The 26,721-nt window shown below is 40.4% G+C and overlaps 1 protein-coding gene across 5 annotated transcripts in view; it reads left to right on the top strand.

Annotated features, from left to right (window-relative positions):
* Positions 1-1,658: 1,658 nt before the first annotated feature.
* The window catches only part of LOC135224293 (protein NEDD1-like), a 42,812-nt gene continuing 17,749 nt past the window's right edge, over positions 1,659-26,721 (top strand). For 3 of the 5 annotated variants that reach the window (XM_064263146.1, XM_064263142.1, XM_064263147.1), the window contains exons 1-8: positions 1,659-1,794; positions 4,046-4,143; positions 4,678-4,808; positions 5,026-5,145; positions 5,634-5,768; positions 7,492-7,721; positions 10,718-10,916; positions 11,437-11,537. In XM_064263146.1, coding sequence (XP_064119216.1) covers positions 4,068-4,143; positions 4,678-4,808; positions 5,026-5,145; positions 5,634-5,768; positions 7,492-7,721; positions 10,718-10,916; positions 11,437-11,537 — 992 coding nt within the window. In that variant the 5' untranslated portion in view covers positions 1,659-1,794; positions 4,046-4,067. Of the gene's footprint in view, positions 1,795-3,268; positions 3,312-4,045; positions 4,144-4,677; positions 4,809-5,025; positions 5,146-5,633; positions 5,769-7,491; positions 7,722-10,717; positions 10,917-11,436; positions 11,538-26,721 lie in introns of all 5 variants that reach the window. The other 2 variants (XM_064263143.1, XM_064263144.1) reach the window with 2 other exon arrangements.

The raw sequence follows: 26,721 nt of genomic DNA, 5'->3' as shown, positions 1-26,721 counted from the left end.
CGTGTGTGAAAAAGGGTTTGAATGAAGAGCATCTTTATTCGTTGCGACTGGTTTCGGAGATTTACACTCCGTCATCGGACAGTCTATTTAATGGAATATATGGTACATTTAAAATCATGAAGTAATAAAGTAAAATAGAATTACATATCGCAAGCTATAATAACCCAAACGCTCAGCAAAGTCTTAAGATATAGAAATACCAATACTAAAAACACAGCAGTTCAACAGACCTTTCATTATTACAAAAGGAGCGTTTGTCTCTTAAGGTATATAGAGACTCAACCACTCCGAGTTCCATTTTGTTGGCCTGCATGGCCTGCAGCAAGTGAGGATGAAAAAAAATTTTAATTTATAGGATAGTCATATTCTTCAAAATATTGACGATTAGCGCTAAATGATGGTTTGCTTCATGACCTTATTCGTCATAACAGATCCTACGAAATGGCCGAAGTTGCGAATTACGCTGAACTGCCGCTCAACTGATTTTCCATTCAACATAGTTTCGTGATGAGCGTGTCTAATTTTCTAATTAACCCCATCACTTCCCTTCCGTGTTTATCTCAGTGCGTGCCTTGTCTCATTATCTCTACATAATACACTGAAATGGATTTAAGGAACCTTAGCATTGCAGATGTGTATAGATAATTCAGAGGAGTTGATAGGTTCCGAGCTATTCATGAATGCAAATAAAAATAAAATGCTCAGCAAACTCGTTAAAAGTAAAGTTACATCTTAGATAAATAAAAAAAAGTGCAGCAATTACAGAGGAATTGAAACTTGAGTTTTGCAGTGGATGGAGAGCGAAATTTGTCCGGACACATTGGTAAACTTTTGAAAATGAGGTTTGGCACAAACCAAAAATATCAAAGCAAATGAGGTACTGATTGTTAGCATATGTATTTTACAGGCGGTAAAATAGAAGATATCGTATTCAGAACAACATTTCCAGGATTCTTAACGCATTCATTTAGTCGCTACTAACAATTGAGGGAAAATTTCTATTGTTTACGTACATTTAGTGATATTATGATACCAAGCCTGTAATAAGAAGACTGAATATGTAATTAGTTTGAGCATGATTGTACAGAGTATCTCGATTCAAATCATACTGCTTGCTTATAATGTTATTAAGCTTTTGTGGATAAGTGGGTCTAGATACTTATTGTATGTGGTAGTAGATTAGTTTGACAGTGTAACATCATTACAACAGGTGGCAACACAACACAAGATTCGTGGCCAGTTACCTGTTTCTGACAAATACCAATAAATTAATGAAGTCTGGGTGCGTTTCGTTCGAAACTTTTTACGATACCTGGACAAGGCTGAGAAAGACTAAGCTTTTCTTACATTACAAGAAATTAGAAATTCCTTTACTTTACATCACTAACTACTGGATGAAACTAAAAGAATAACCATTAACCTGAAATTCTCCGCACCTCAAATCAAAGCGCGAAAAATGGGCAGCCGATGTCTACATAGTACATTAGATGTAATGAGTTTTTATGAGCATAATTAATATATCCTGATTTGTTAAAGAATTAGAATATTATGATGTACAGTCAAGAATCAATTTCGCCTATACAAACTAAACACCTTTACCAATACTTCTCCCTGAGACCCGACAGAATAATTAGCTTTGTATTAAACGGCCCCTACATTACAAAGTTGACGGGGTTTCAAATCAGCTGTTAAAACTAAGGCGCGCCTTTGGTCTCCTTTTTCGAATATTTAGTTTTATTTTGTTAAGTGCAGTGACTAGTTAAGTTTATATCTTTAGAGAACAGCCATAGAGAGGTAATTATGTATACTAACGTTTGTAACTTACTATTTGTTGAATATGAATTAGCCTATTTATCCTTGCTTAGGTATAGACATAGGGAAGGCGAGCGTAATCGGGCAATCTTAGCTCAACCTAGCTTTGAGTTAGCTAACTAAACTCAGACAGAATTCTTAATTATAATTAGTTTTACCAAGTTGTAGTATTCGTAAGGCGCTAAGGTAGGCTAAATGTTGTAGGGCTACTAGGCTACCTAGGTAGGAATCTACCTACCTAGTAGGCTAGTAGGTACTAGGGTAGTACCTCCCCATTGGCATGATAGTAATTAGCGTACCCTACTTAGTCTATAGCCTAGTCCAATTAGGCTAGTTTAGGGTAAACTATTTGGACCTAGAGCGTTCGTATAAGTTGGCTTCCAATGAGTGGATAACATTTTATTTGAAAAAGATTTGAGTGTGTAAGCAAGCCTACAGGTCATTAGGTAGAGCTAGCGTAGCCTAAGATAATTTCTCACCAAACTCATGAACAATAGGGTAAAACACCTCTGTAGGAACATTGATCATAAAAAAAGACCACTTTTTCACTCAATATTTAATTGATGAAATAGTAGTAGGTATCTAGTAATACCTACTACCTATTGAATATTTAAGCATACCATTCAAAAGATTGAAGTTTCGTTAACATAATGAGATTTGAAACCGCCATATGAAGTAAAATAAGCCTGTGAAGTCTTCGTAAAAAATGTGTTCAAGGCAGTTTTTAAATTCAATATGGCGTGTGATGGTTGTGTGTGCAATTCGGGTCTACAATCGGGACCACGTCCATCCCAGTGCTCATTTGAACAGTATTTGCATATGCTAGTAGCTCTATAGCCTAAATGTGGTTTTCCTTCTTCATATATCCTGCATTGTGTTTAATGGGCTTCGAAAATTATTTGTAAAAGAAAAAAAAATTCATTTAGCCAAGGTGTTTCTCCCAACTTTATCCTCTCAAGCCTGCTAGGCTATAGGCTATGGCAGCTTTAGTTTACCATTTGTTTACACTCAGCACTTAAATAAGAGCTGTTTAAGATCTCTATAATTCCATTTATATTACATTGCTGAATGACAGTCACTGTGTAGCTGAAGTCCTGAAAAATTAGTTTAGGCTGTTTATTATAGATGCATGCGTCCAACATACACATCAGTTATTTAATGATGGATCTCAATTTGTGCTAATGGCAATACATTATACCATTTATAAATTAGAATATTAATGAATAAAACAAAAAATAGTTTTCAAATTTCAAGAGATTTATAAATTGTTATGATGATGGTAATTTTATAAACTTAAAACTCTCATCAGTGAGCATTCTCTCATCTTTGGTGTCTTCCGGGTTAGGACTCTTTGTCAACAACTGAATGGCTGTTAACAAGACAAAGATATGACTGAAGGAACATATAGCTAATTGTACTCTTTCATGATTTTTTTTTTCTCTCTCTCTCTCTACAGCTTGAGAGTGTACTTAATGTATGGTTGTTAGCAGCTGAAAAAGGTATTTGTCTCTAGATTGACCCATTCAAAATAAGTACTGTGGTATGTTATATACCAAGTTAGTTTTAGGTGGGAGGGTAAGGGACTCTCCTAGTAAGATGGGCTAGATGACTTAGATGAAGTTTTGAAGGCTGGGTTTGCACAAAAGTGGTACTTATAGTGTGGGGTTCCAGGTTGTTTCGTGCCTCCTTAGGAGTCTATCACTTTTCTAACTATGTGCACTGCTTCTAGGAGCACACTCTTCTGTAGAGTCCTGGAGCTACTTATTATTATTGATTTTTTTTTTTTTACTATCATTTTAGATTTCATACATTTTTTTAAATCTCTTAAATTGAATGTTAAGTGTAAATAACAGGTTGGTTTAGGTTAGAAACTACATATGTGGAATTGTGGGTAGCTATAAGATATCTATAAAATATTCAAGTGTAAGATATAACATATAGTCTTTGTTACTAATGAACTTGAGTATCTACTTACCAGAAAGCCAGACTTCCCAAAGTGAATGTTAAGTTGAGGTGCCACGGTAATTTTTTTCCAACTCTCTTGTTTGTTTTCTCTGTACCTGGCTGTCTCACTGCTTTGAGTTCAAGGAGTTAAAAGTTGCGGGATGACCAGTAGCAACTACGTATAGTACTTCTTTCTTGATAGTATTTTTGATGTACTTTTTCCATGATATAACACAGCATAGCTTTAATTCTTTAGAATTAATATGTATTTATCTACATGTTTTTTAAGGTAAATTATTCTTCAGTGGACCATGTTTGCAACATCAGGGTGCTCCATTAAGCTGTGGGATGCTAAGAAGTATACCCTTCTTCAAGAAATTCCCTCAGGTATGCTTGCTTAAATCTTACTGTGCAGAATGTTGTGCAATTGACTAAAACTCCAGTGTTTAGTAGTTCGTATGACATGCAAAAAGGAAAGTAGGGGCTCATGCTTAAATGGTTATTTCTGTACAGTGGTAAAGCCATTGTGTAGTTCTTCTGTTTTTTTAGTCGCTTGTACTTTTCATTATTTTATGGTATTGCTGAACCATTTTCTCCTGTTTGCTTCTGTAAGCTAAGTAGTATATCACAAAGATACCCTTGGATTTATGCACTGTAACAAAATTTGTTTGTGTAAATACCTTTCAACTTATGCATTTTTGTGATGTACTGTGCAGAAGTGCTGACAGATCCCAGTTTAATTCTATTGGAATTATGATTTAATTTGCTCATTTCTTAGTTACAAAATAGATATTGAGTTTTGTTTTATTGAAATTGATGTGTTCCAAAAAGAAGCATTAAACTATGAAAATAAATGAAGTAGGTTCCTATTGACAGTTTTTCTTATAGAATTAATGGATAATCGTTTGTGATCTTTTACAGGACGTGTCGATGGATTAACATGGGCACAGAATGGGCAGTGTATAGCATCCCTTGGGGAAAGTGCTGCTGAAATCACTTTGTATGCCGTTAATTCAAAATCAACAGCTAACATCGGTGTTGTTAGAGTAGTGGTGAGTACTGAAATTTGTTGTGTACCCAATGATGGGGAAGACGTATACGTTTCTAGATCAAAACTTTGTCAGAATAGCAAGCTGACTTGTTTGTGGTGGTTAATGAGAGAGTGAGGCATCCCATGGGGAGCCCACTGCAATTTTTGTGCAAGTAGTATAAACATATGTGAAATGTAGTTAGTATTTTTACATTTACATTGTTTCTCATTTATTGCAGGATTCACCTTCATATATAAAATTTCCTTGCCGTTCATCACATTATCTTGGTGTTGGAAGCAAGGATGGTACTGTGGCTTTGTGGAATCTTAAAACAAAATCTGAGAAGAAAGCTTATACAGTAAGTTTTTAACCTTAATTCTAGTTAAGTATAAATTTTGTCAGTTGTATTAAATTTTTTTTTGCAACATGCTTTCAGAATAGCAATGGTATATCGTGTGTCTTGAGAAAGTTAATCCATATAATGCACCTAAACCTAGTGAACTGTATTTATCAGCTACTATATTACCTTGTATATAAGTATTTTTTTTGTATGGTACCATTTTAGATTTAATACATTTTTATATATATCGTTTAAATTGAATGTTAAGCATAAAGTACAGTTGCTGTTAGCAGTAAGATATGTAGAAAATATTGAAGTGCAGTCTATGCTATACTAGGGTCTTGTTACTTATCTGAAAGGCCAGACCCTCAAACCATCTGTTAAGTTGAGGAGCTAACATATTAAGGATTACAATGTAGGTGACCATCATTCAGGTAGTTTTTTTTATGATGTCAATTTTTCCTTTAATTTCTGTAACTAATGCACATGTATCTTGTCTGCCTTAGGTCTCCAGCTCTCCCATTTCGTGCCTTGCATTCAGCCACAATGACTCCCATATTGTCGCATCCTCCAAGGGGAGCATCTACCTACTCTCAACAATGAATAACAATGTTGGAGGACCTTACAAGATTTTTGACAAGGTAAAGTACTTATGGTACATTTACTGTCCTGTTTTACTCTTGTATAAATACAATGAAAATATATGTAGCTGATCTCTGAAATTATTCTGAGGACAGAAGATTCTTAAATGATTTTAATCAAATTACTTTTAACTATCTTTCATTTGGATTGTAATCCATGCTAATTAGGACAATGATACTCTCCCTCACTTTTTTCCTTGTATACAAGTAGTCTGCATTTTTTTTTTCTGTACAGTATTTCAGTAAACATGGCTTTTTTTTATAGCATTAGTTTTTAGTTATCCTTGCATACTGTAGCAACCATGAGCACTGTAGCTATTCATAATGGAAGAGTAAACAACTAAGTGTGAACAACTAAAAAAAAAAATACATTTTTTTTTTCTTTTTTGTGTAGAGATTCAAGTGATTTAATAACAAAGTATGAACAAAATTTTAAGATTATGTAATCACTCTGAAATATCTGAGGGTTCATTGACACGCTTACCTTCAAGATATCTATACATAGTACATAGTTTACCCCTTTTTTCAGTACTAGCTCTGACACCTATTAAATAAATAAACAGACAATGGAATAAGTATAACAGTAGTATTGTATATGTAGGAACAGAATAGATGTAGTAATTTCTTACATCATTGACTTGAAATTCTAGCTTCCAAAGAGAGTGTCATTTGCAAGAAGTTATGGAAGATAATAAGGAATACAAAAAGAAGAGATCATTTGTTAGAAAAAAAGATACTTAAAATCAATAGACAAAACTAATAGATTAGTAAAATTCATAGTGAATTGTTTTAGGATAGCAATGTGTTGCTCCTCACTGCACTAGTTGCTAAAACATAACTATACTCTGGCTACAAAAGGTTGAGACTCGAGGGTGATTAGCACTGCTGCCATATTTTCTTAAACTCGTTCAAACTTTTTAGGAAAAAGGGTGGCATTTTGGTAGATTTGGCAAAATTTTTGAGCGGCGCTGCCATTTCCTCGTGCATGGATGATTAAGGGAAGTGACCACGGGTCACACCGTGGTCACAGTAATAAGAGGATTGTCTCGATTGTCTGTCACCTCCCTCCATTCGTCGGTACAAAAGCAAAACTCGGAGATCAAAACATTATATTTCCGAGTTGCTTGGTGCAAAATTTAATTAGGGCTATATATACACACATATATAAATACATTATATTATATAATATTATATATTATTATAATATATTAATTATATATAATATATATATATAGATATTATATATATTATATAGAATATATTAATTTATATATAATATATATATATATATAGATATTATGTAAACCCCAATTAAATTTTGCATGTGTGTTTATATATGTGTACATATATATAAGTAAATACGTTAAACGTAAGCATACATACACATGGCATAGATTACTTTAAAAGCGAAGCACAGTGAATAAAAGCAAATAGCTGGACAGTACGCTCGTATATGTCCATTCTCCAGATTAACCTTGGCCTCAAGGAGGTTAATCGGTGGCCATGGGTTAATCCTGAAAATGTACCTTTTTGGATTAGGATTAAATACCTCCTTTGGCAAGATAGGAGACGTGTCAACGCTGCTAATTGTAGGAAAGTCTCAACCTTTTGTAGCCAGAGTATAGTGCAGTAATAAGATTAAAAGATCAGATTGAGTTGAGTAGTGATAAAGACATGAAAATTGTGATGTTTTTGTTAATCTGTTATACTATCCTGTTTGAAGCCTGTGACAGAAGTTGTGTATAGTATGGTGAAGAAATCTTTAGTTGGGTGTTCTTCTGAAGGGGGCTCTGTTGCCCTCTTTGATGCCAACGCCAACAAGCTGCTACATACCTTTGCTAATGCCCATGCAGCACCTGTGTCATCTGTGTCCTTCTCACCTATAAATGAACTCTTGATGACTTCTGTAGGCTATGACAAGAAGTTTGTGTGCTACAGCATTCAGACGAAGAAGTAAGAACATGCATTTATTAGTTGAAACTGTTTCATCTTTTCAGTTTAAGTTCATTGCTTTTTGGGTACTATCAGTAGTTGCAGTGTTGAAGACAGAACAAACTACTTAACTAGGCATCCACCTTTGAGGTTACTGTGAATATTATTTCAGACCCTCAACATCTTTAATTATGGAAGATCACTTAGTGGTCATTGGTACATACCATTATATTTTTTTATGATATAAGAATTATCAATTATCTGTAAGGGGTGGGAAATATTCACCTTCAACTTCCTGTGGAAGGTACAGAAATTTTTGTATAATTTTTTTCTTATACCATGAGCCTATACATATCTTCCTCTTTCCATTGATGAGTTTTTTTAAAGTTTTGCTTTTAAATTGGCCATCCTTAAATTTAGCCCAGTCATGGGTTTATTCATTAGTGTATATGCTTAAAAAATCACAGTAGATGCACATGACTTCATAAATAAGCAAATCCCACAGGAAAATGATAGTCAGAAATCCAAGCGCTTTCGTCTTTACTAAGACATTGTCAAGGAGCTAATGAAATACAATTGGAGAGAAAGGTCTCAGGTACACAACAAGATCAAGAATACCAGATGGTTAATTGTCAAAAGGGTAAAAATTAAAAGAGATAATCCAGGATTATCGGATATCACACGGTCACAGACTTAAACAGATTTGACCCTAACCGAAATTACAAAGTATCACTATAGTCCAAAACATGTAAAAACTGAATATTTTAATTTTGTTGCTTATTTTTATCTAAAACTTTTTTTATTATGAAAGCATCAAGTTTAGATAAACCAAGACTTAAATTTAGAACATTTCTATTATTTGACTTGATGAAACAAGATTCAATGATATTCCTTTTAACTGTGTCATTACATGGGATTAAGGCTCTTGCTTGACTCCAGTTAATAGGATGGTCTAAATCTCTCATATGTACGAATAATGCATTTGATATTTGCCCAGTTCTCACAGAATATTGATGCTGTTTGAGACGTTGTGAAAGAGATTTACCGGTCTGTCTGTAATAGACTTTATCACACTTTTTGCAAGGAATTTCATATATGCAGCCTGGAAGATCTTTAGGAGAATTTTTGATTACTAAACTCTTGACATTAATATTACTGAAAACAACATTTATGTTAAAAAGCTTTAAAATTCTACGAATATCTAAAAACCTTTCATCATAGGGAAATTTTAGAATGTTATGCTTACTAAATTCAAGTTTGTCATTAGTTGAATAAAATGTTTTTCTAGCTCTTTTCCATCCCACATCTACAAAAGTCCTTGGGTATTTAAGTTTCAATGCAATATCATCAATAGTTTTAATTTCAGTGTCAATAAACTGCGGGCTACAGACACATAAAGCCCTTAAGAACATCCCAGAAAAAACAGAGAATTTAACATTTTGATGTTGATTGGAGTAGTAATGAACAAACGAGGCAATGTTAGTTGATTTTCGAAAGACTGAAAAGGTGAAATTTCTATCATTTCTATGGACAGTTACATCAAGAAAATTCAAATTACAATTTCTTTCTTCCTCTACAGTAAATTTTATAGAAGGGACTAAATTATTGAGAATATTAAGGAATTCCTGGAGATTTTCGTGAACTGGCCAAATACAGAAGATATCATCCACATATCTAAACCAAATAACTTTTGGGGGCAAAATTCTTGGTATGAGTTTTGTCTCAAAAAATTCCATGTAAATATTGCTAAGGACAGGAGATAAGGGATTACCCATGGCCATGCCAAACTTTTGTACAAAAAATTCCCCATTAAAACAAAATTTACTATCTTTGATACATAACCTTATGAAACTAATGAGGTTTGCTACACTTAAGGGAATGTCATGACGTTCTAATTCATCCTCCAAATATTCAAGTAAGTCATCTACAGGCACTTTTGTAAATAAAGAGACAACATCAAAACTAACCATATTAAAATCAAAATCCAAATTTAAACTATTCAATTTGTTTATAAAATCAACATTGTTTTTAACATTCGTGTTAGAAATGTTTCCTACCAAAGGAGTAAGAATTTTTACAAGCCATTTAGATAAATTTTACGTAACTGAGCCCACTGAACTAATGATTGGTCTGATAGGGTTATTGATTTTATGTCTTGACTAAACCATACATATAAGGTTAGGGTCAAATCTGTTTAGGTTTGTGACCGTGTGATATCCAATAATCCTGGATTATCTCTTTTAATTTTTACCCTTTTGACAATTAACCATCTGGTATTCGTGATCTTGTTGTGTACCTGAGACCTTTCTCTCCAATTGTATTTCATTAGCTCCTTGACAATGTCCTAGTAAAGACGAAAGCGCTTGGATTTCTGACTATCATTTTCCTGTTTCGATTCGCTTATTAGTGTATATGTATTAGCCCAGAGTGTGATGGTTAATGTCTTTATTTTGTTAAATCTCCAAGAGTCCATTTGAGGCTGTCTGATGATATTTAGTAAAGTGTAGTTTGTATGATTGTCTTTTTTGTAAATTTCTACAGATATTGTAGCTATATAAAAGCAAGATTACCCTTTTGTTTTACTTTACTGTGAAAAGAACTTTTTTTTCCTATGTACCTATTTCAAGGTGTCTGTTTCCTCATGATTTTTATATTTGATCTGAGAAACTTTTGAGAGCTATGAGAGATTTCCACTTGTAAATGTTGATAAGCAAATTTAGAGGACCAGAATCCGTGCAATACGGATTCTCTCTTTTCTCTTGAGCCATTTTAGTTTTAAACATCAGCTTTTTTTACCGTTATCACATCTTTTTATTTACGACATTACATATTCTGGTTAGAAGCTTTTCTGTTTGCATATTATTTTATGTTTGACAAATTTCATTTATTGTTGGATGCTGTATTATTATGTTTTGCTGGAATGACTGTAAAAAAGAAATTTATTGAACTGTCTTGAGATTGTCATTAAGATCTTAAGTTAATTTTTTTTTTTTTTAATATTATGGTATTTTTTACAGACAAATTTTGACACACAAAAGTTCAGTTCCCTTGACTAGTGCTACCCTACTGCCTGGCTGTCAGCACATAGCTTTAGGTGCAATGACTGGGGAAGTTTTCATTCACGATCTCCGTGTGATTCGAAAGCCTCTTGTGACGCTTCAGGCACACAATAAAGCAGTTACAAGTGTCATTCTTTGTCCTGCAGCTAAGCATTTTGTGAGTGTCTATTGTTTGCATAAACTAGTAATGAAATACACAAGTGATATCATGTTTTCAAAACTATTTTAATAACATCTCATGGGAAAGTAAATCAATTGGCAATTAGGACCTGTGCAGGGTTTTAGATTATGCAGGCTTTCCTTACTTTGACATTTGATATAATTTCTTTATGATTGTGATTGTGCCTTCACTTGGTATTTTGCTTGTAAAATATTTTCATGGAATCTTAGAAATAGAGCCTCTGTATGTTGTTGTCTTTGATAAAGTGATTTTTAAAGAAATTTATTCATAAGGTGTCATCTTTGTCCTCAAAGGCAAGTTTGCTAAGGAGCTAGTCTTGTTGATATTATAGTACTCAGGTTCAGGATTAGTATGATCAGTTTTCTATAAAGTTTTGAAAATTTATTAGTAATAATGTTAGTAATAACAATTTTAAATAGTGACAAGCATCTTCTCCCCACAAGCAGTTAATTGTTATATTTTTCTTTATCTTTTTCTTTTTCTTTTTCTTTTTTAGTCCGAGGGAGCATCTTGTGACCCAAAAGCAGCAAATACAAAACCAAAGAAAAGAGTACCTTCTGCCACAGAGATATCATCCAAGTCTGATGCTTCTACGAAGTAAGTCAAACTTTTTATTCAGCAATCAGATATGTTTGCACTGTCAAGAGTACACATTCATACTTATATATCCCCCCATTTGTCATATTCGGGTCTCTTCCAGACACTGGATTCTTTTCAGACAGACAGGTGATCATTAGTAGCATAGGCTATGTACTGCTTGGATCCTCTGGTACCCATCAATAAACCTTCTCACCTCTTGTCTGAATGGTGTGCAGAGAAAATTTCAAGATTTACTTAAAATTAGAAACAACTTATTGTCTGTGTAAAAGTCAAAGGCAAAATTGCATTAAATTTGATAAAGAAGTTATCTCACACAAATTATGCAGCTGGCAGACCAAGCTTGATATTGCTGTATAAAGCAGCCGTTGTCTAGACTAGTCTAAAGTTCAGCCTCAGATACAGCTTTTAAAAATCTTGTTTCAGTTCATAATGAGGGACTCGAAATATGCACTGGAGTTTTAAGTTTTTATACATGCGACTTACCAGGCAGATATATACTTAGCTATAGACTCCGTCGTCCCGACAGAATTCAAAACTCGCGGCACACGCTACCGGTAGGTCAGGTGATCTACCATTCCCGCCGCTGGGTGGCGGAATCCCAACCATTCCCGTTTTCTGAGCCAGATTTTCTCTGTCGCTGAGGCCGGCAACAACTGTTGTTTGGTCTCTCCTGATTGGAATTCTGCTCATTTGCCGAGAATTGGTTGGACTCATTTGGTGAAGTACTCTTGTTTATTCTCGGGATTGGCATACGCTTATTTTGGACTGGATTAGGACTTGGATTTGGTTTTTTCTATTAAGATGGCTGAAGTTAAAGTAACACCTAAGTTTAGGGTTTGTGCAAGGGAAGAATGCAGAACTAGGTTGTTTAAAGCAGAGGTAGATCCTCATACGCTTTGTAGTAAATGTAGAGGGTCTGAATGTGCGTTTGATAGAACTTGTGCTGAATGTGAAGGGCTTTCGGAGCAAGGATGGAAGGATTTAGCTTCTTATATTAAGAAAAGAGAGAAGGATAGAGTAGGAAAGCGTCAGCTAGAAGCTACGAGTCAGATCTTGTTCTTTTGAGCCTGAATCAGAAATTAACAAACTAGATGATGTTTCTCCCATAACCTCAGCCCCTTCTCCCTGTGTTGAATCTAAGGATTCATTTTCAGAAATGGAAAAAATGAGATCCTCGATCAGGGAGCTTCAGGAGCAGCTTAAAGCTATGGAAACACAAGGTAAGAGTGTCAGTGAATACAGTGACCCCAGTGCAGTGAGGGGGCGTCTGATCGGCTCCGCATTGCTCCTAGGCCTAGACCGCTTCCAACTCCCAGGACCAGGGAGGAGGAATGTCAAAGCCGCAGGGAGGATGTGGAGCATCCCCAACGATCAGGCCGTCCCTTCGGCAGACCCTGAACGTAACGACCCAGGCTGCCTTGGATAGCCGTAGAAAAGGCATCCTGGAAGAGTGTTTTTCTGCGTCGGACTCCTCCTCGTCCAGGCGTGGATGGAGCTCTGCTTCGAAGTCTCGTCCTCTGAAGAGATCGTGGGTAGCGCCGAAAGGAGACGCTTTTGATTCAAGCCCAGAGCGATTTCCAGAGGATTTTCCTTCGACTAGTAAGAGGGCGAGAAGACCGTCTCCAGCGCCTCAAGATTCCGACAAAGCTTTTCCTGCTTAATCTACAGGAGCAAATATCCTCCTTGGTAGGCGCTCTACATAAGGATTCGTCTCGAAGGAAAGACTCCTCCCTTCCAGTGAAGAGATCAAAATTTTCTTCTCCTGGTAGGAGAGAAGTTTCTCACTCTAGCAGGCGCTCGTCACCGGAGAGACACTCTCGTTCTCCCTTTAAACGATCCTCTCCTATCTATAACAGGAAGAAAGTTCCCAGCGGTAGCCGCTCGCAGAGCAAGCGGTCAGCTACGTCTCTTAGGAGAAGTCAGGAGTCGGACTCCTCTTCTGAGGATCAGGATAGGCGTCAAGAGCCTAAGAAGCAGGAGCTTGTTAGAAACATAGAGTTGACAGAGCCTAGTAGGCGCCAAGAATATCACAGGCGTATAGAGCCTAACAGACGCCAGGAGTCTTGTGAGAGGCGTCAAGAGCCTACAAGGAGTCACGACAAGCGCCAGGAGTCAAGCAGGCGCCAGGAATCAAGCAGGCTTCAGGAGTCGAGCAGGCGTCAGGAGTCGGGTAGGCGCCAGGAGTCTAACAGACGCCAGGAGTCGAGCAGGCGTCAGGAGTCGAGTAGGCGCCAGGCTCCTTGTACGAGCTTAGGTCAGAGTAAGACCCCCTTCGCACTTTATGAGTTCTTCGGAGAGTAGGAGCCCTTCACCTGGTAGGAAACAGGTGCCTGAGAGAAGATCTCGTGCGTTTAAGAACTCTATTGCGCCTTGTAGTAGCAAGGATTTGTCACACGGACGACGTTCTTCTTCGTTTGACAGAAGTCCCTTGACAACTAAGAACCGCTCTTCTCCGAAAGGATCCCCGACAGCCGGAGACTTAGAAGAAGTCTCGGATGAAGAATTACCTGTGGATGTAGTAGTCTCTGATTATAAGAGATTGTCCTTGTTGTTGTTGCAGGAGTTCGGAGATAAGCTTCAACCAGCGGATCCGCCCTCTCCAGGATCTTTGCTATCGAGCACGAAGTCTCCAAAAGCATCCTCATTTGTAAAAATGCGTCCAGCCCTTAGTATGAAAAAAGCGTTCAAAGGATTTGGAGAATGGCTTAAGAATAAAAGAGAGGGCGGGCAAGACTGTTTTTTCATGCCCGCCTTCAAAGTTGACGGGTAAACCTGGAAGATGGTACTGATACCCAGGAACCTATGGGCTTAGGACTGGCCTTCATCGGCAGACGCAGATTACGCTTCCTTAGTAGATTCTTCAAGGAGGCGCGCTCTACTATCAGCAAAAGCTACTTGGGGGATGTGTGAACTGGACCATCTACTAAAGGGACTCTTTAGGACGCTCGAAGTATTCAATTTTATGGACTGGGCTTTGGGAGCCTTTGCGAAGAGAGCCCAAGATCCCGAATTTGTCACTAGGAAGAATTATCGAGTGTGTTATCGTGTCTGGACAGAGCGGTGATGGACGGTTCGGTGGAAGTGGCTGCTCTTTTTGGATCGGGAGTTTTGAAAAAGAGAGCAGTGTATGGGTCTTTCCTGTCCAAGTCAGTATCTCCTCTACAGAGGTCGGCCTTGCTATATTCGCCACTTTCGAACCACCTTTTCCCACAGGACACGGTGAGGGATGTAGCAAAATCATTAGCTGGAAAAGCCACCACAGGATTTACTGGACACAGTCAGCAAAGAGGTTCAAGCCTGCGGTTCCTTTTTCAAAGAAGGATAAAGCACCTCTTCAGCAGCCCTTTCGAGGAGCCTCTTCCTCCTCAAGAACCCCTTTTAGAGGTAGAAGACCGGATACCAGAGGAAGACCTTCCAGGAGACCTGCAGGGAAGGGAAGCAAAATGAAGAAGTCCTCCAGATAGCGGTAGGCGCCAGACTGTCGAACTTTGCCAGAGTCTGGCGAGAGAGGGGGCGGACAGCTGGACCCTCTCGATCCTCGAGAGAGGATACCTCATCCCCTTCAGGGAATATCCTCCCTTAACAAGAACTCCAAGGGAGTTAACAGCGAGATACAACGATCCTGTCAAGAGTCAAGCTCTCCGCAAGCAGTAGAACTTATGTTGCAGAAAAGGGCAATAGAACCTGTTCAAGATCTCCATTCACCAGGTTTCTACAACCGTCTATTCCTGGTGACCAAAAGCCTCGGGCGGGTGAGGCCGGTTTGGACGTAAGTGCGCTGAACATCTTTGTGATCAAGAAGAAGTTCTCGATGGAGACCTCTTCCTCTGTACTTTCTGCTCTTCGTCCAGGGGACTGGATGGTATCCCTGGACCTTCAAGATGCATATTTCCATGTGCCAATTCATCCGGCATCAAGGAAATACCTAAGATTCATGTCACAGGGAAGAGTGTTTCAATTTCGAGCGCTTTGCTTCGGACTTTCGACGGCCCCGCAAGTCTTCACGGGTATCCTAAGGAATGTGGCGCATTGGCTACATTTAGAGGGGATCAGAATCTCGATGTATTTGGACGACTGGCTAATACGAGCAAAGTCGAAGCAACAGTGTCTGGAGGACCTTTCGGTAACATTAAAGATGACGCAGTCATTGGGACTCCTAGTCAACCTCGAGAAGTCCCAGCTGGATCCCCAGCAGAACATAGTTTATCTGGGGATTCGGATGGATTCTCGGGGTTTTCTAGCGTCTCCGTCAACAGAGAGAATAGAGCGCTGCCTTACAAAGGTGTCAGGATTTCTAGGGAAAGAACATTGTTCCGCGAGGGAGTGGATGAGTTTGCTGGGAACCATTTCCTCGTTGGAGCAGTTCGTTTCCCTAGGGAGACTGCACCTAAGACCCCTTCAGTATTATCTGAAGGAGAACTGGGATTCAAAGTTCCCAGGACCTCGAAGAGTCATTCAGGATAACGGACAAGGTCAAACAAGATCTTCGGTGGTGGTTAGACCCGAAGAAACTCGGTCAAGGAATATCTTGCACATAAAGAGCCCTCTCCGTGCGTTGTTTGCAGACGCATCGGACGTAGGGTGGGGAGCAACGTTGGATTCGCAAGAAGTGTCGGGAACCTGGGAAGGAGCTCAGGTGTCCTGGCACATAAACAAAAGGGAACTGAAAGCCATTCACCTAGCTCTCTTGCACTTTCAAGAACAGATATTAGGATCGATCATTCAGGTCAATTCAGACAACACGACAGCCCTAGCTATATCAGGAAGCAAGGGGGAACTCATTCATTCTCCCTTTACGAGACAGCGAGGGAGTTGTTGCTTTGGGCGCAAGAGAAGCAGATCTCTCTTCTAACGAGATTTATTCAGGGAGAGAGAAATGGTTTCGAGCGGATCTGCTAAGCAGAAGAGACCAAGTGCTCCCCACCGAATGGACTCTCCACCCTCAAGTGTGCGATCAGTTATGGGGGTTATGGGGAAGGCCGACGTAGACTTGTTCGCAACCAACTGGAACAAGAGGTTGGAGAATTATTGCTCCCCCATCGCGGATCCAAGAGCATAGCGATAGACGGTCTCCTCATGGATTGGAAGGGAATAGACGGGTACGCTTTTCCCCCTTCAAACTGGTAGGGGAAGTAATAAGAAAGTTTGCCTCCTCAGAGGGAACGAAATTAACTTTGATCGCTCCCTTTTGGCCAGCCCTATAGATTGGTGACAGAGTTGCTGGAGTGGATAGTGGATCTTCCCAGATCGCTCCACTAATGAGCGATCTTCTCAAACAACCCCACTTCGACAGGTATCACAAAAACCTCCCCGCTCTAAGTCTGACTGCCTTCAGACTATCGAAGGACTCGTTAGAGCGAGGGGGTTTTCTCGCGAAGCTTCAAAAGCAATCGCAAGAGCCAGGAGACCATCCACATTACGGGTGTACCAGTCGAAGTGGGAAGTTGTTTAGAAGATGGTGCAGGACGCATGAGCTATCCTCTTCCAGTACCTCTATAACCGACATTGCAAATTTTCTTCTTTACCTTAGAAGAAAGTGTGGCCTAGCGGTATCTACGATCAAGGGGTATAGAAGTATGCTGGCCTCGGTGTTTAGGCATAGGGGTCTGGAGGTGTCGGACAATAAGGATCTACATGACCTTATTAGGTCTTTCGAGACCTCAAAAAGTCAGAATAATAAAAATCCCAGTTGGAACTTGGATATAGTGCTGCATTATTTGATGTCTGAAAGATTCGTACCTTCCAATAATTCTTCTTTTAGGGATTTGACGAGGAAATCTCTATTCCTGTTCGCCTTAGCCACGGCAAAAAGGGTGAGTGAACTTCAAGCGTTAGAGGGCAGAGTGGGGTTTAAGAAGGAGGCTGCAATTTGCTCTTTTAAGCCTCTCTTCTTAGCCAAGAACGAAAACCCATCAAAACCGTGGCCTAGAAGCTTCGAAGTGAAGGCACTCTCTTCTCTTACGGGGGAAGAAAAGGAGAAGACCCTTTGTCCAGTAAGAGCGCTAAAATTTTATTTACAAAGAAAGTCTCTTGGGAGGTACGCAGGAAAGTCTTTGGTGTTCGGTCAAGGATCCTACAAGACCAATATCAAAAAACGCCCTTACGTTTTCATTAAAGACGTTATTAAGGAAGCGCATCTTAAATGTGGTGAAGAACAATTTAAACTCCTCAGGGTAAAAGCACACGAAGTGAGGGCCATAGCAACCTCAATGGCTTTTCATAAAACGTGGTCCCTTCAAAATCTAATTGAATCCACGTATTGGAAGTGTAACTCAGTGTTCGCCTCTCACTATCTAAAGGATGTGAGAGTTACTTATGAGAAGTGCTTTTCACTGGGAGCATATGTGTCCGCGGATTTAGTGCTGGGAGGAGGAGCTGAGGTTAATCCTAATTAGTTAGGTTATGTAATTTTAACATTATGGTGTTTGGTTTTAATGGTTGACTGAAAGAGGGTATAGGAAGAACCCTTTTCAGTTCTTAGATTTAACATGGTTAGGAAGGTCAGGTGGTCGGGATTAACTTTTGGTCTCCTCGTTGTGCATTATGTAAAGCCTAAAGCTCTGTCATGTAAGAGGGCTAGCCCCCATTGATAAGATACAGGTCAGGCTCTGCCATGTAAGCGGGTAAGCCCCATTGGTACGATCCATGCAGGTTCTGTCGCGTAAGCGGGCTAGCCCCCATTGACATGATCCAGAAGGGCTGTTCGGTCATAGGTGGTTTACCTCACTGAAGCTCTTGAGGCAGGCAGACTAAATGACAGTAATCATGAAGTCTTCAGCCCAAACAGGTAAGAACCAAGGATTGATATCCTACAACAATTGTTGTTTCCCGTTATTAGAATTTTGTTTATATATATAGCTGTCTCTCGCCCTCCACCAAGGGTGTCAATCAGCTAAGTATATATCTGCCTGGTAAGTCGCATGTATAAAAATGATATTGTTAAGATACAATAAAGGTTTTATACATACTTACCTGGCAGATATATACGATTAAGGGCCCACCCAGCCTCCCCTCAGGAGACAGGTGTAAGAGAAAATCTGGCTCAGAAAACGGGAATGGTTGGGATTCCGCCACCCAGCGGCGGGAATGGTAGATCACCTGACCTACCGGTAGCGTGTGCCGCGAGTTTTGAATTCTGTCGGGACGACGGAGTCTATAGCTAAGTATATATCTGCCAGGTAAGTATGTATAAAACTTTATTGTATCTTAACAATATCATGTTTATCAAACTTATCTACAATGTGAAAGTGGTGAACCACCTCAGACTCCTCATCATGACTTAATATTACAATGCTAGTGCAGTAAAAATACAAGTAATTCACCAACAGAAAAACTTTTGAATGAAAGATATAAATATAAATTTTTATGCATGACACTTACCTGGCAGGTATATATATAGCTTATCCTCTTGTCGCACTGGCAGAATTTCAAAACTCGCGGCAACCGCTAGTACACTGGTAGTTCAGGTAATGGCCACCCCGTTCCCGTGGCGCTGGTGCTCGGAACCATTCCCGTTTTCCTCAGATTTTCTCTGCCAGCCGAACCGGCAACATCGTTGTTGGTTCTCTGATAGAATTTCCTGCTCGTTGACTGACTTTTTGGATATTGGTATCGTATTCACGAAGTTAGCTTGGCAATCGCAATTGATCTTGCATTAGTATGTCTGATTCAGGGAGTATGTTTAGAGTTTGTGTGAAAGAAGGGTGTAAAGTGAGACTGCCGAAATCATCGGTAGATCCCCATACTGTATGTAAGAAGTGTCGAGAGTTTGTATGTACGTGGGATAATAGGTGCAATGAATGTGAGTGCCTGAATGAGAAAGAGTGGAAGGCTCTTGTTAAGTATGAAGAGAGACTAGAAAAAGATCGGGTGAGAAGGTCAGTTTCTAGAAGTGAGAGATCTGGTTCTTCGAGTAAACCTATGAATGAATCTTTGCCTGTGTCTTCTCCAGCTCATTCCCATGTAGATGTAGCACCTTCCCCTCAGGTTTCTCCTGTGCCCGTTGCTGTATCTGAGGATACTACTGATCCACAAATTGTGAAAGTGTTCGCTGCCCTTGCGTCCATGGGAGATCAGATTAAACGGTTAACGGACAAAGTGGAAGTGTTTAATGACAGTGTTGTGGAGGGGGCGTCTGATCGTCCCTCTCGTGCTCCTAGACCTAGACCTCTGTCAAGCTCCCAGACCCAAGGGAGAAGGCATGTCGACAGTCGAAGGGAGGCGAGAGGGGTTTACTCTCGATCAGGTGTCCCTTCAGGCAGTCATGTGGCGTCCCAGGCTGCAGCAGTACGCCATAGGAAAGGCAATACTGGGAAGTGCGTTTATTCGTCAGATAGTTCGACTTCAGGAAGGAGTAGGCGTTTTGTGGAAGTATCGCGTCCTCTCAAGAGGTCATACGTGCCGACCTCATCACAGGATGAAAGGGTTTTTGAACAAGAAGGTTGGAGTAGCCCTGAGATTTTTTCATCGGAGGATGAAGAAGCAATCCCTATCAAGAGGAAGAGGATTTCGCGTCCTTTAAAGGTGACTAACCGTGCGGTGAGCGGTGTTTCCCCTATTAGAGAAACTCCGCTACGTAGACGTCAGGATCGCTCGCCTCTCCGTTTTAGCCCAGTGCGTCCTCGTTCTCCTCCGCCTCAGGAGTCTCGTAAGGAAGCGGAGACTAAGGAAGTTCTGCGAGACATGCAGGAGAAATTAGCAGTGATTGTTAAATCATGGGAAAAGCCCGAACAACCTTCGGCTAGACGTAAGGACTCGTCTCTCCCGGTTAAGTCTTCCAAGAGGACGCAGGACGTACAGTTGCCTCCTCGTTCTCAGGCGGGATCTTCTCGTAACCCAGGACGCAGTGCATCCTATAGGAAGGACGTATCTCCGACACTGCAGGACGCAGGACGCAAGAGGAAGAGTGATGGACGCATGGTGGACGCAAACGTTACGGAGGGGGGGAAGCAGGACGCAGCGGCAGCATGTGGTAACATCTTTCGACAAGGAAGAGAGGGGTTTTACAAGGAGGCAGTTCCACATTCGCTCTCCAGGCAAACTGTGGATAAGGATCCCGCTATGGAGAGTCATCAGGATCTTGGGTTTCAAGATATTTCTTCTCAGGAGGAAGACTTCGTTGAGTTTTCGGAAGAGGACAAGAATGTGGAAGCTCCTTCCTCGGACTACAAGAAGCTAACCGAGTGCCTCCTTTTATTGTTTGAAGGAGATTTTCAACCTTCAGCCCCGCCATCTCCTCTATCTCAATTTTCGAAGACGAAAGCACCCAAAAAATCTTCTTTTTTGAAAATGACCTTGTCGATTTCAGCGAAGAAAGCCCTTCAACGTGTTAATGAGTGGTTGAAGGAGAAGAGAGAGTCGGGGAAGACTTCTTTTGCTTTCCCACCGGCCAAATTGGCTTCGAAGTCTGGTGTTTGGTACGCTACGGGGGAAAGTCTTGGCCTGGGAGTTCCTGCCTCCTCCCAGGGAGACTTTTCTAATATAGTGGACAGCTCCCGTAGGCATGCCTTACACGCAGCCAAAGTGTGGTGGACTTCTTCAGAGTTCGACCATTTACTCAAGGGTATATATCGGACTTTTGAAGTTTTTAATTTTCTTGATTGGTCGTTGGGTGCATTGGCTCGGACTGCAGAGATGGGAGATTCTTCAGACTCGGATTTGCCTAGAAGTATCATGTCCTGTATGGATAAAGCCTTAAGGGATGGAGCTAATGAACTTGCTTCACTGTTTACAGCAGGCATTCTAAAGAAGAGGTATCTTTTGTGCTCGTTCGCTGCGAAAGGAGTCTCGAACGCGCAAAAGTCGGAGTTGATGTTCTCCCCACTGTCAGGACAACTTTTTCCACAGGATATCATTAAGGATATCGCACTTTCCCTTACTCAGAAGGCTACGCAGGATCTGCTGACGTCTTCAGTAAGGAAGTATTTACCCGCTAAGGTAGTGAAGAAAACACCGAAGGAAACAAGGACAGCACAGCAGCCCTTTCGGGGGTAGGACTTTTTTTTTCCCGACCAGCCTTTAGAGGGAGAGTTCCAGCCAAAAGAGGTTCGCAAAACAAAACCTCAACCAAACAATGATTTAGAAGTCCTCCAGACGTGTGTAGGGGCCAGACTTTTAGACTTCTGGGAAGTCTGGCAAAACAAAGGAGCGGATCCTTGGTCTGTAAGGGTAGCGAAGGAAGGCTACAAGATCCCCTTCCTAAAGAAACCACCTCTCGCTACAGCTCCGAGAGCCCTAGGGGCTCATTACATCGATTTAGAGAAGAGAGAGGCTATTTGGCATCAAGTTGTCAGTATGTTAGAGAAGGGAGCCATAGAACCTGTTCTGGATCACGAATCCCCAGGTTTTTACAACCGTCTTTTTCTGGTACCGAAGTCATCAGGAGGTTGGAGGCCAGTACTGGACGTAAGTCAGCTAAACTTGTTCGTAGAAAAGACCAAGTTTACAATGGAGACGAACGATTCAGTACTGGACCTTCAGGATGCATATTTCCATATTCCTATTCATCCAAGGTCCAGGAAATATTTGAGATTCGTGATCCAGGACAAGATATATCAATTCAGAGCCCTTTGCTTCGGGCTTTGCACGGCCCCTCAAATCTTTACAAGGATGATGACGAACGTGGCGAAGTGGCTTCATTTGTTAGGAGTCAGAGTCTCTCTCTACTTGGACGATTGGCTCATAAGAGCACAATCAAAGCAGCAATGTCTGGAGGACACGGACCTCACATTGGATTTAACAAAGCAGCTAGGTCTGATGGTGAACCTGAAAAAGTCACATCTGAGCCCCACACAGGAGCTAGTTTATTTGGGGATTCTGATATCCTCAGTGACTTTTTGGGCTTTTCCGTCACCCGAAAGGCAGACCATGTGCCTTCGGAAAGTGCAAGAATTCCTATCGAAAGACCAATGCTCGGCGAGAGAGTGGATGAGCCTGCTGGGGACACTCTCTTCGTTAGAACGGTTCATTTCCCTAGGGAGACTTCACATGAGGCCCTTACAGTTCTTTCTGAACAAAGTCTGGCCAAGAAGATCGCAACCAGATTCCTTCCTGTTTCCAATTCCTTTGAAGATAAAGGAGGAACTAAAGTGGTGGCTAGCCCCGGGAAGGTTAGCAGAGGGTACGTCACTCCAGCAGAGGAACCCAGACCTGATATTATTTTCCGACGCGTCAGACGCAGGTTGGGGAGCGACACTGGGCCCTCGAGAGGAGTCAGGCCTTTGGAACAAAGAAGAGAAAGCTTGGCACATAAACAGGAAGGAACTGATGGCGATCTTCTTGGCTCTGAAAGCGTTCAGACCGTGGATCAGCGGCAAAGTGGTGCAGATCAACGCGGACAATACCACAGCTCTGGCATACATACGAAAACAAGGAGGGACCCATTCGTTTTCTCTTTGCAACTTAGCGAAGGAGATTCTTCTGTGGTCAGAGAGAGAAAACGTCACTCTGCTCACCAGGTTCATTCAAGGGGAGAAGAACGTCAGAGCGGACCTGTTGAGCAGGGAGGGACAAGTGCTTTCCACGGAGTGGATATTGCATCATCAAGTATGCCAGAGGCTGTGGAAGCTTTGGGGCAGGCCAGTGGTGGATCTTTTCGCTACCGCAACGACGAAGAGGTTACCGAACTACTGTTCTCCAGTCCCGGACCCTCTTGCAGTCGCAGTAGATGCCTTCCTACTAGATTGGAACGGGGCTAGACGCGTACGCATTTCCCCGTTCAAGATTTTAGGAAGGGTAATGAAGAAATTCAGAGAAAGTCAAGGAACAAGGCTGACTCTAATAGCTCCATACTGGCCGGCCCAAACGTGGTTCACAGAGGTACTGGAATGGACAGTGGATTCTCCGAGAAGTCTACCCACGAGAGTAGATCTTCTCAAACAACCCCACTTCGACAGGTTCACAAGAACACCCTCGCTCTGGGTCTGACTGCGTTCAGACTATCGAAAGACTTGTCAGAGCGAGGGGGTTTTCTAGAGAAGCAGCGAAGGCAGTTGCGAGAGCACAAAGACCTTCAACTATCAAAGTGTACCAGTCGAAGTGGGAGAACTTCCGCAAATGGTGTAAGAATCGGAAGATTTCTTCATCCAGTACCTCTGTGACCCAAATTGCAGATTTCCTTCTGTATCTGAAGAAGGAAGTGGGTTTGGCAAATCAAACCATTAAAGGTTATAAATGTATGTTGTCTGCAGTGTTTAGGCACAGAGGTTTAGATCTGTCCAATGACGCAGATCTTAGAGATCTTCTCAGATCTTTTAATACGAAGAAGGAACGACTTTGCAGAGCTCCTTCTTGGAATTTGGATGTCGTTCTCAAATTCTTAGAAACGGATAGGTTTGAACCTATGGACAGTGCTTCTTTGGGAGAGCTAACGAAGAAAACTATTTTCTTGGTAGCCTTAGCTACAGCTAAAAGGATTAGCGAGCTGCAAGCTATTAACAAACAAGTAGGATGGAAGCACAACAAAGCAGTTTGTTCGTTTCAAGAGGAATTCTTAGCCAAGCATGAGAATCCTTCGCATCCGTGGCCAAGGTCATTTGAGATTGCAGGACTGGCTGATCTAGTAGGTCAAGAACAGGAAAGGGTTCTTTGCCCAGTAAGAGCTTTAACGTTATTACGTAGAAAGAACAAGAAGCATTAGAGGGACTTCAGGTTCTCTCTGGTGTTCTGTCAAAGATCCTACTAGACCTATGTCTAAGAATGCTATGGCTTTTTTCTTAAGAGAAGTCATTAAGGAAGCGCATTTGCTTTGCCAGGAAGAATGCTTCGGATTGCTTAAAGTTAAAGCTCATGAGGTGAGAGCGGTAGCTACGTCCTTGGCATTCAGAAAAAATTTAGCCCTCAAGGACATTATAGATTCTACGTTTTGGAGGACAAATTCGGTATTTGCCTCGCATTACCTAAGAGACGTGAAGACAACTTTTGATAATTGTCAAACGTTAGGCCCGTACGTATCCTCAGGTACAGTACTGGGCAAAGGAGTTTCCACCCCATAACCTACTAACATGCTAGGCTATTATTTTAATTAGGTTATAGTGTTTTTATGGTTGTCTGAGAAGGTTATTACCTGCTAATTTTTTTTTTTTTTGGTGTAGTGTTTTGTTATAGTGTTTGTGTGTGGTTCAGGTGATTAACTTTCCTAGCATGAATGCCCGTGGTAAATGAGGGCTAGGGTTCTCTGTCAGCAAATTGGTCATGTCCAGTTGTCAGACCCTTGTTATTAGCTTTCTCAACAAACAGGTCACATCCTAGTTGAGAGCTACTAAGGTTTAGCAGGCTAAGAGGCAGGACCTACGAAGTCAGCTACCTTAGCAGGTAAGGAACCTAATATTAATTTTAAAAATTAGTTAATTTTTAAATTATGACGATGTTGCTGTCTATGACCCACCTCCAAATGTGTCCATCAGCTATATATATACCTGCCAGGTAAGTGTCATGCATAAAAATGATATTGTTATGATACAATAAAGTTTTATGCATACTTACCTGGCAGGTATATATATAGCTTATCCTCTTGTCGCACTGGCAGAATTTCAAAACTCGCGGCAACCGCTAGTACACTGGTAGTTCAGGTAATGGCCACCCCGTTCCTGTGGCGCTGGTGCTCGGAACCATTCCCGTTTTCCTCAGATTTTCTCTGAACCCTGTCTCCTGAGGGGAGGAGGGTGGGAATTTAATTATATATACCTGCCAGGTAAGTATGCATAAAACTTTATTGTATCATAACAATATCATGATTACTCACTGCCTTTTCCAGTTAAGTCAATACGTATACTGCTTGAGCCAACAAATGTATAATTTCTCCCAAAATTAGAACCACCTCTTCCTTGCACTGTGCATAAGATATGTACAAATATTTATCTCTTAGTTGTACATGTACCCCAGAACATCATAAAGAACAATCAGTAGAAGTTTTGAGATATTAAGGTTGACACTAAGCAGTAAAGAGTGTTGTATGTTATTATTCACACTGAAAGGGAAATAATTTTTGTGTGAATGATTTTAAGGAGAAAATTGGTGAGTGTAAGTTACCTTCGTACACTGATATTCAACAGTTAATCAATGTTTATTTGTATTAATCTTGGTTATAACTAAAGGCTTTTTGGTAGTCAGCATTTACATCCATCTTTTTTTCAGCCGTAAAAGCCAAGACCTTAGAAAAATGTACATCAGAGAATACTCCTCATTCCTTACATTACTAGATAAAGGATTTATTCATAAGATACGTCAAAACTGTAAATATTGTCATTTTAGCACATTTTCTAGAAGGTAGAGGGATAACAGGGGAAAGGACAAAGGAAGGTGAGAGTTTAAGCATGGTCTAAAGATGATGCGCACTCACTGGCAACTGTCACAGGTATTCAAAATTACTCATAGTAGTAGGAGTCTTGAAATGGAGAAACAAATCCATAGTTATGGACTATTGGTACAAATATATTTAAAAATAATCTATAGAGGGACCTTGCAGGATTTGGTTCGATTCCCCCCCCTTTCAGATTGAAAAGGGAATTGAACAGATTCCCCAAAGCTCTCCATATAAATTTATTTTTAGATACTATATTTGTACCCAAGCATAACTGTGGATTTGTTTCTTCAATCACAGAAGTATTGATGAGCTATTGGATAGCTCCATAATACCTTCCCAGAACTTTCACCACCACCACCCAAACTAAGGGAGGTGTTATTTTACTTGATTCTGCTTCCTAGATTTATACACACATATAGGTCAGTCTTTTCCATGTGAGGTATTTATCTGTTGGGATTTTTTTTTACTCGCTGTCAATGTTTTGAAGTGAAACAAGGTTGAATCAGTTGGAGGAAGGGTTAAAACAGTGATATAAGTAAAAAACCAAAACCCATGGGGATGGGGCTTTGTTTTGTTTTGCCTCTGACCACCTTACACTCAGGATACAATGCTTAAAATCTGGATTAATATTCATTAGTGCCAATAGTAGCAGATGGCCATGTTTTACCTTTGTAGTAGGCTACAGGAATCATCATCCCAATTCTCTCATCTCCCAGCCATTGATATATGGCACCACGAAGACTTAGTCTTATGTGTTCACTAGCTAAGTGTCCTTGTTTTCTGAAGAGACTGACTCATTATGAAAATAATAGAACTTTATTTCACAGCCTAAAGGGGCTCCTCTATTCTTATGACGACCCCTGGAGTTGCCAGAGTTTC

This window comes from Macrobrachium nipponense, chromosome 12 (genome assembly GCF_015104395.2).
Source record: "Macrobrachium nipponense isolate FS-2020 chromosome 12, ASM1510439v2, whole genome shotgun sequence".
In the NCBI taxonomy this organism is placed as follows: Eukaryota; Metazoa; Arthropoda; class Malacostraca; order Decapoda; family Palaemonidae; genus Macrobrachium; species Macrobrachium nipponense.
The sequence above is the reverse complement of the archived record's forward strand: the minus strand, read 5'-3'. Positions and strand labels throughout refer to the sequence as shown.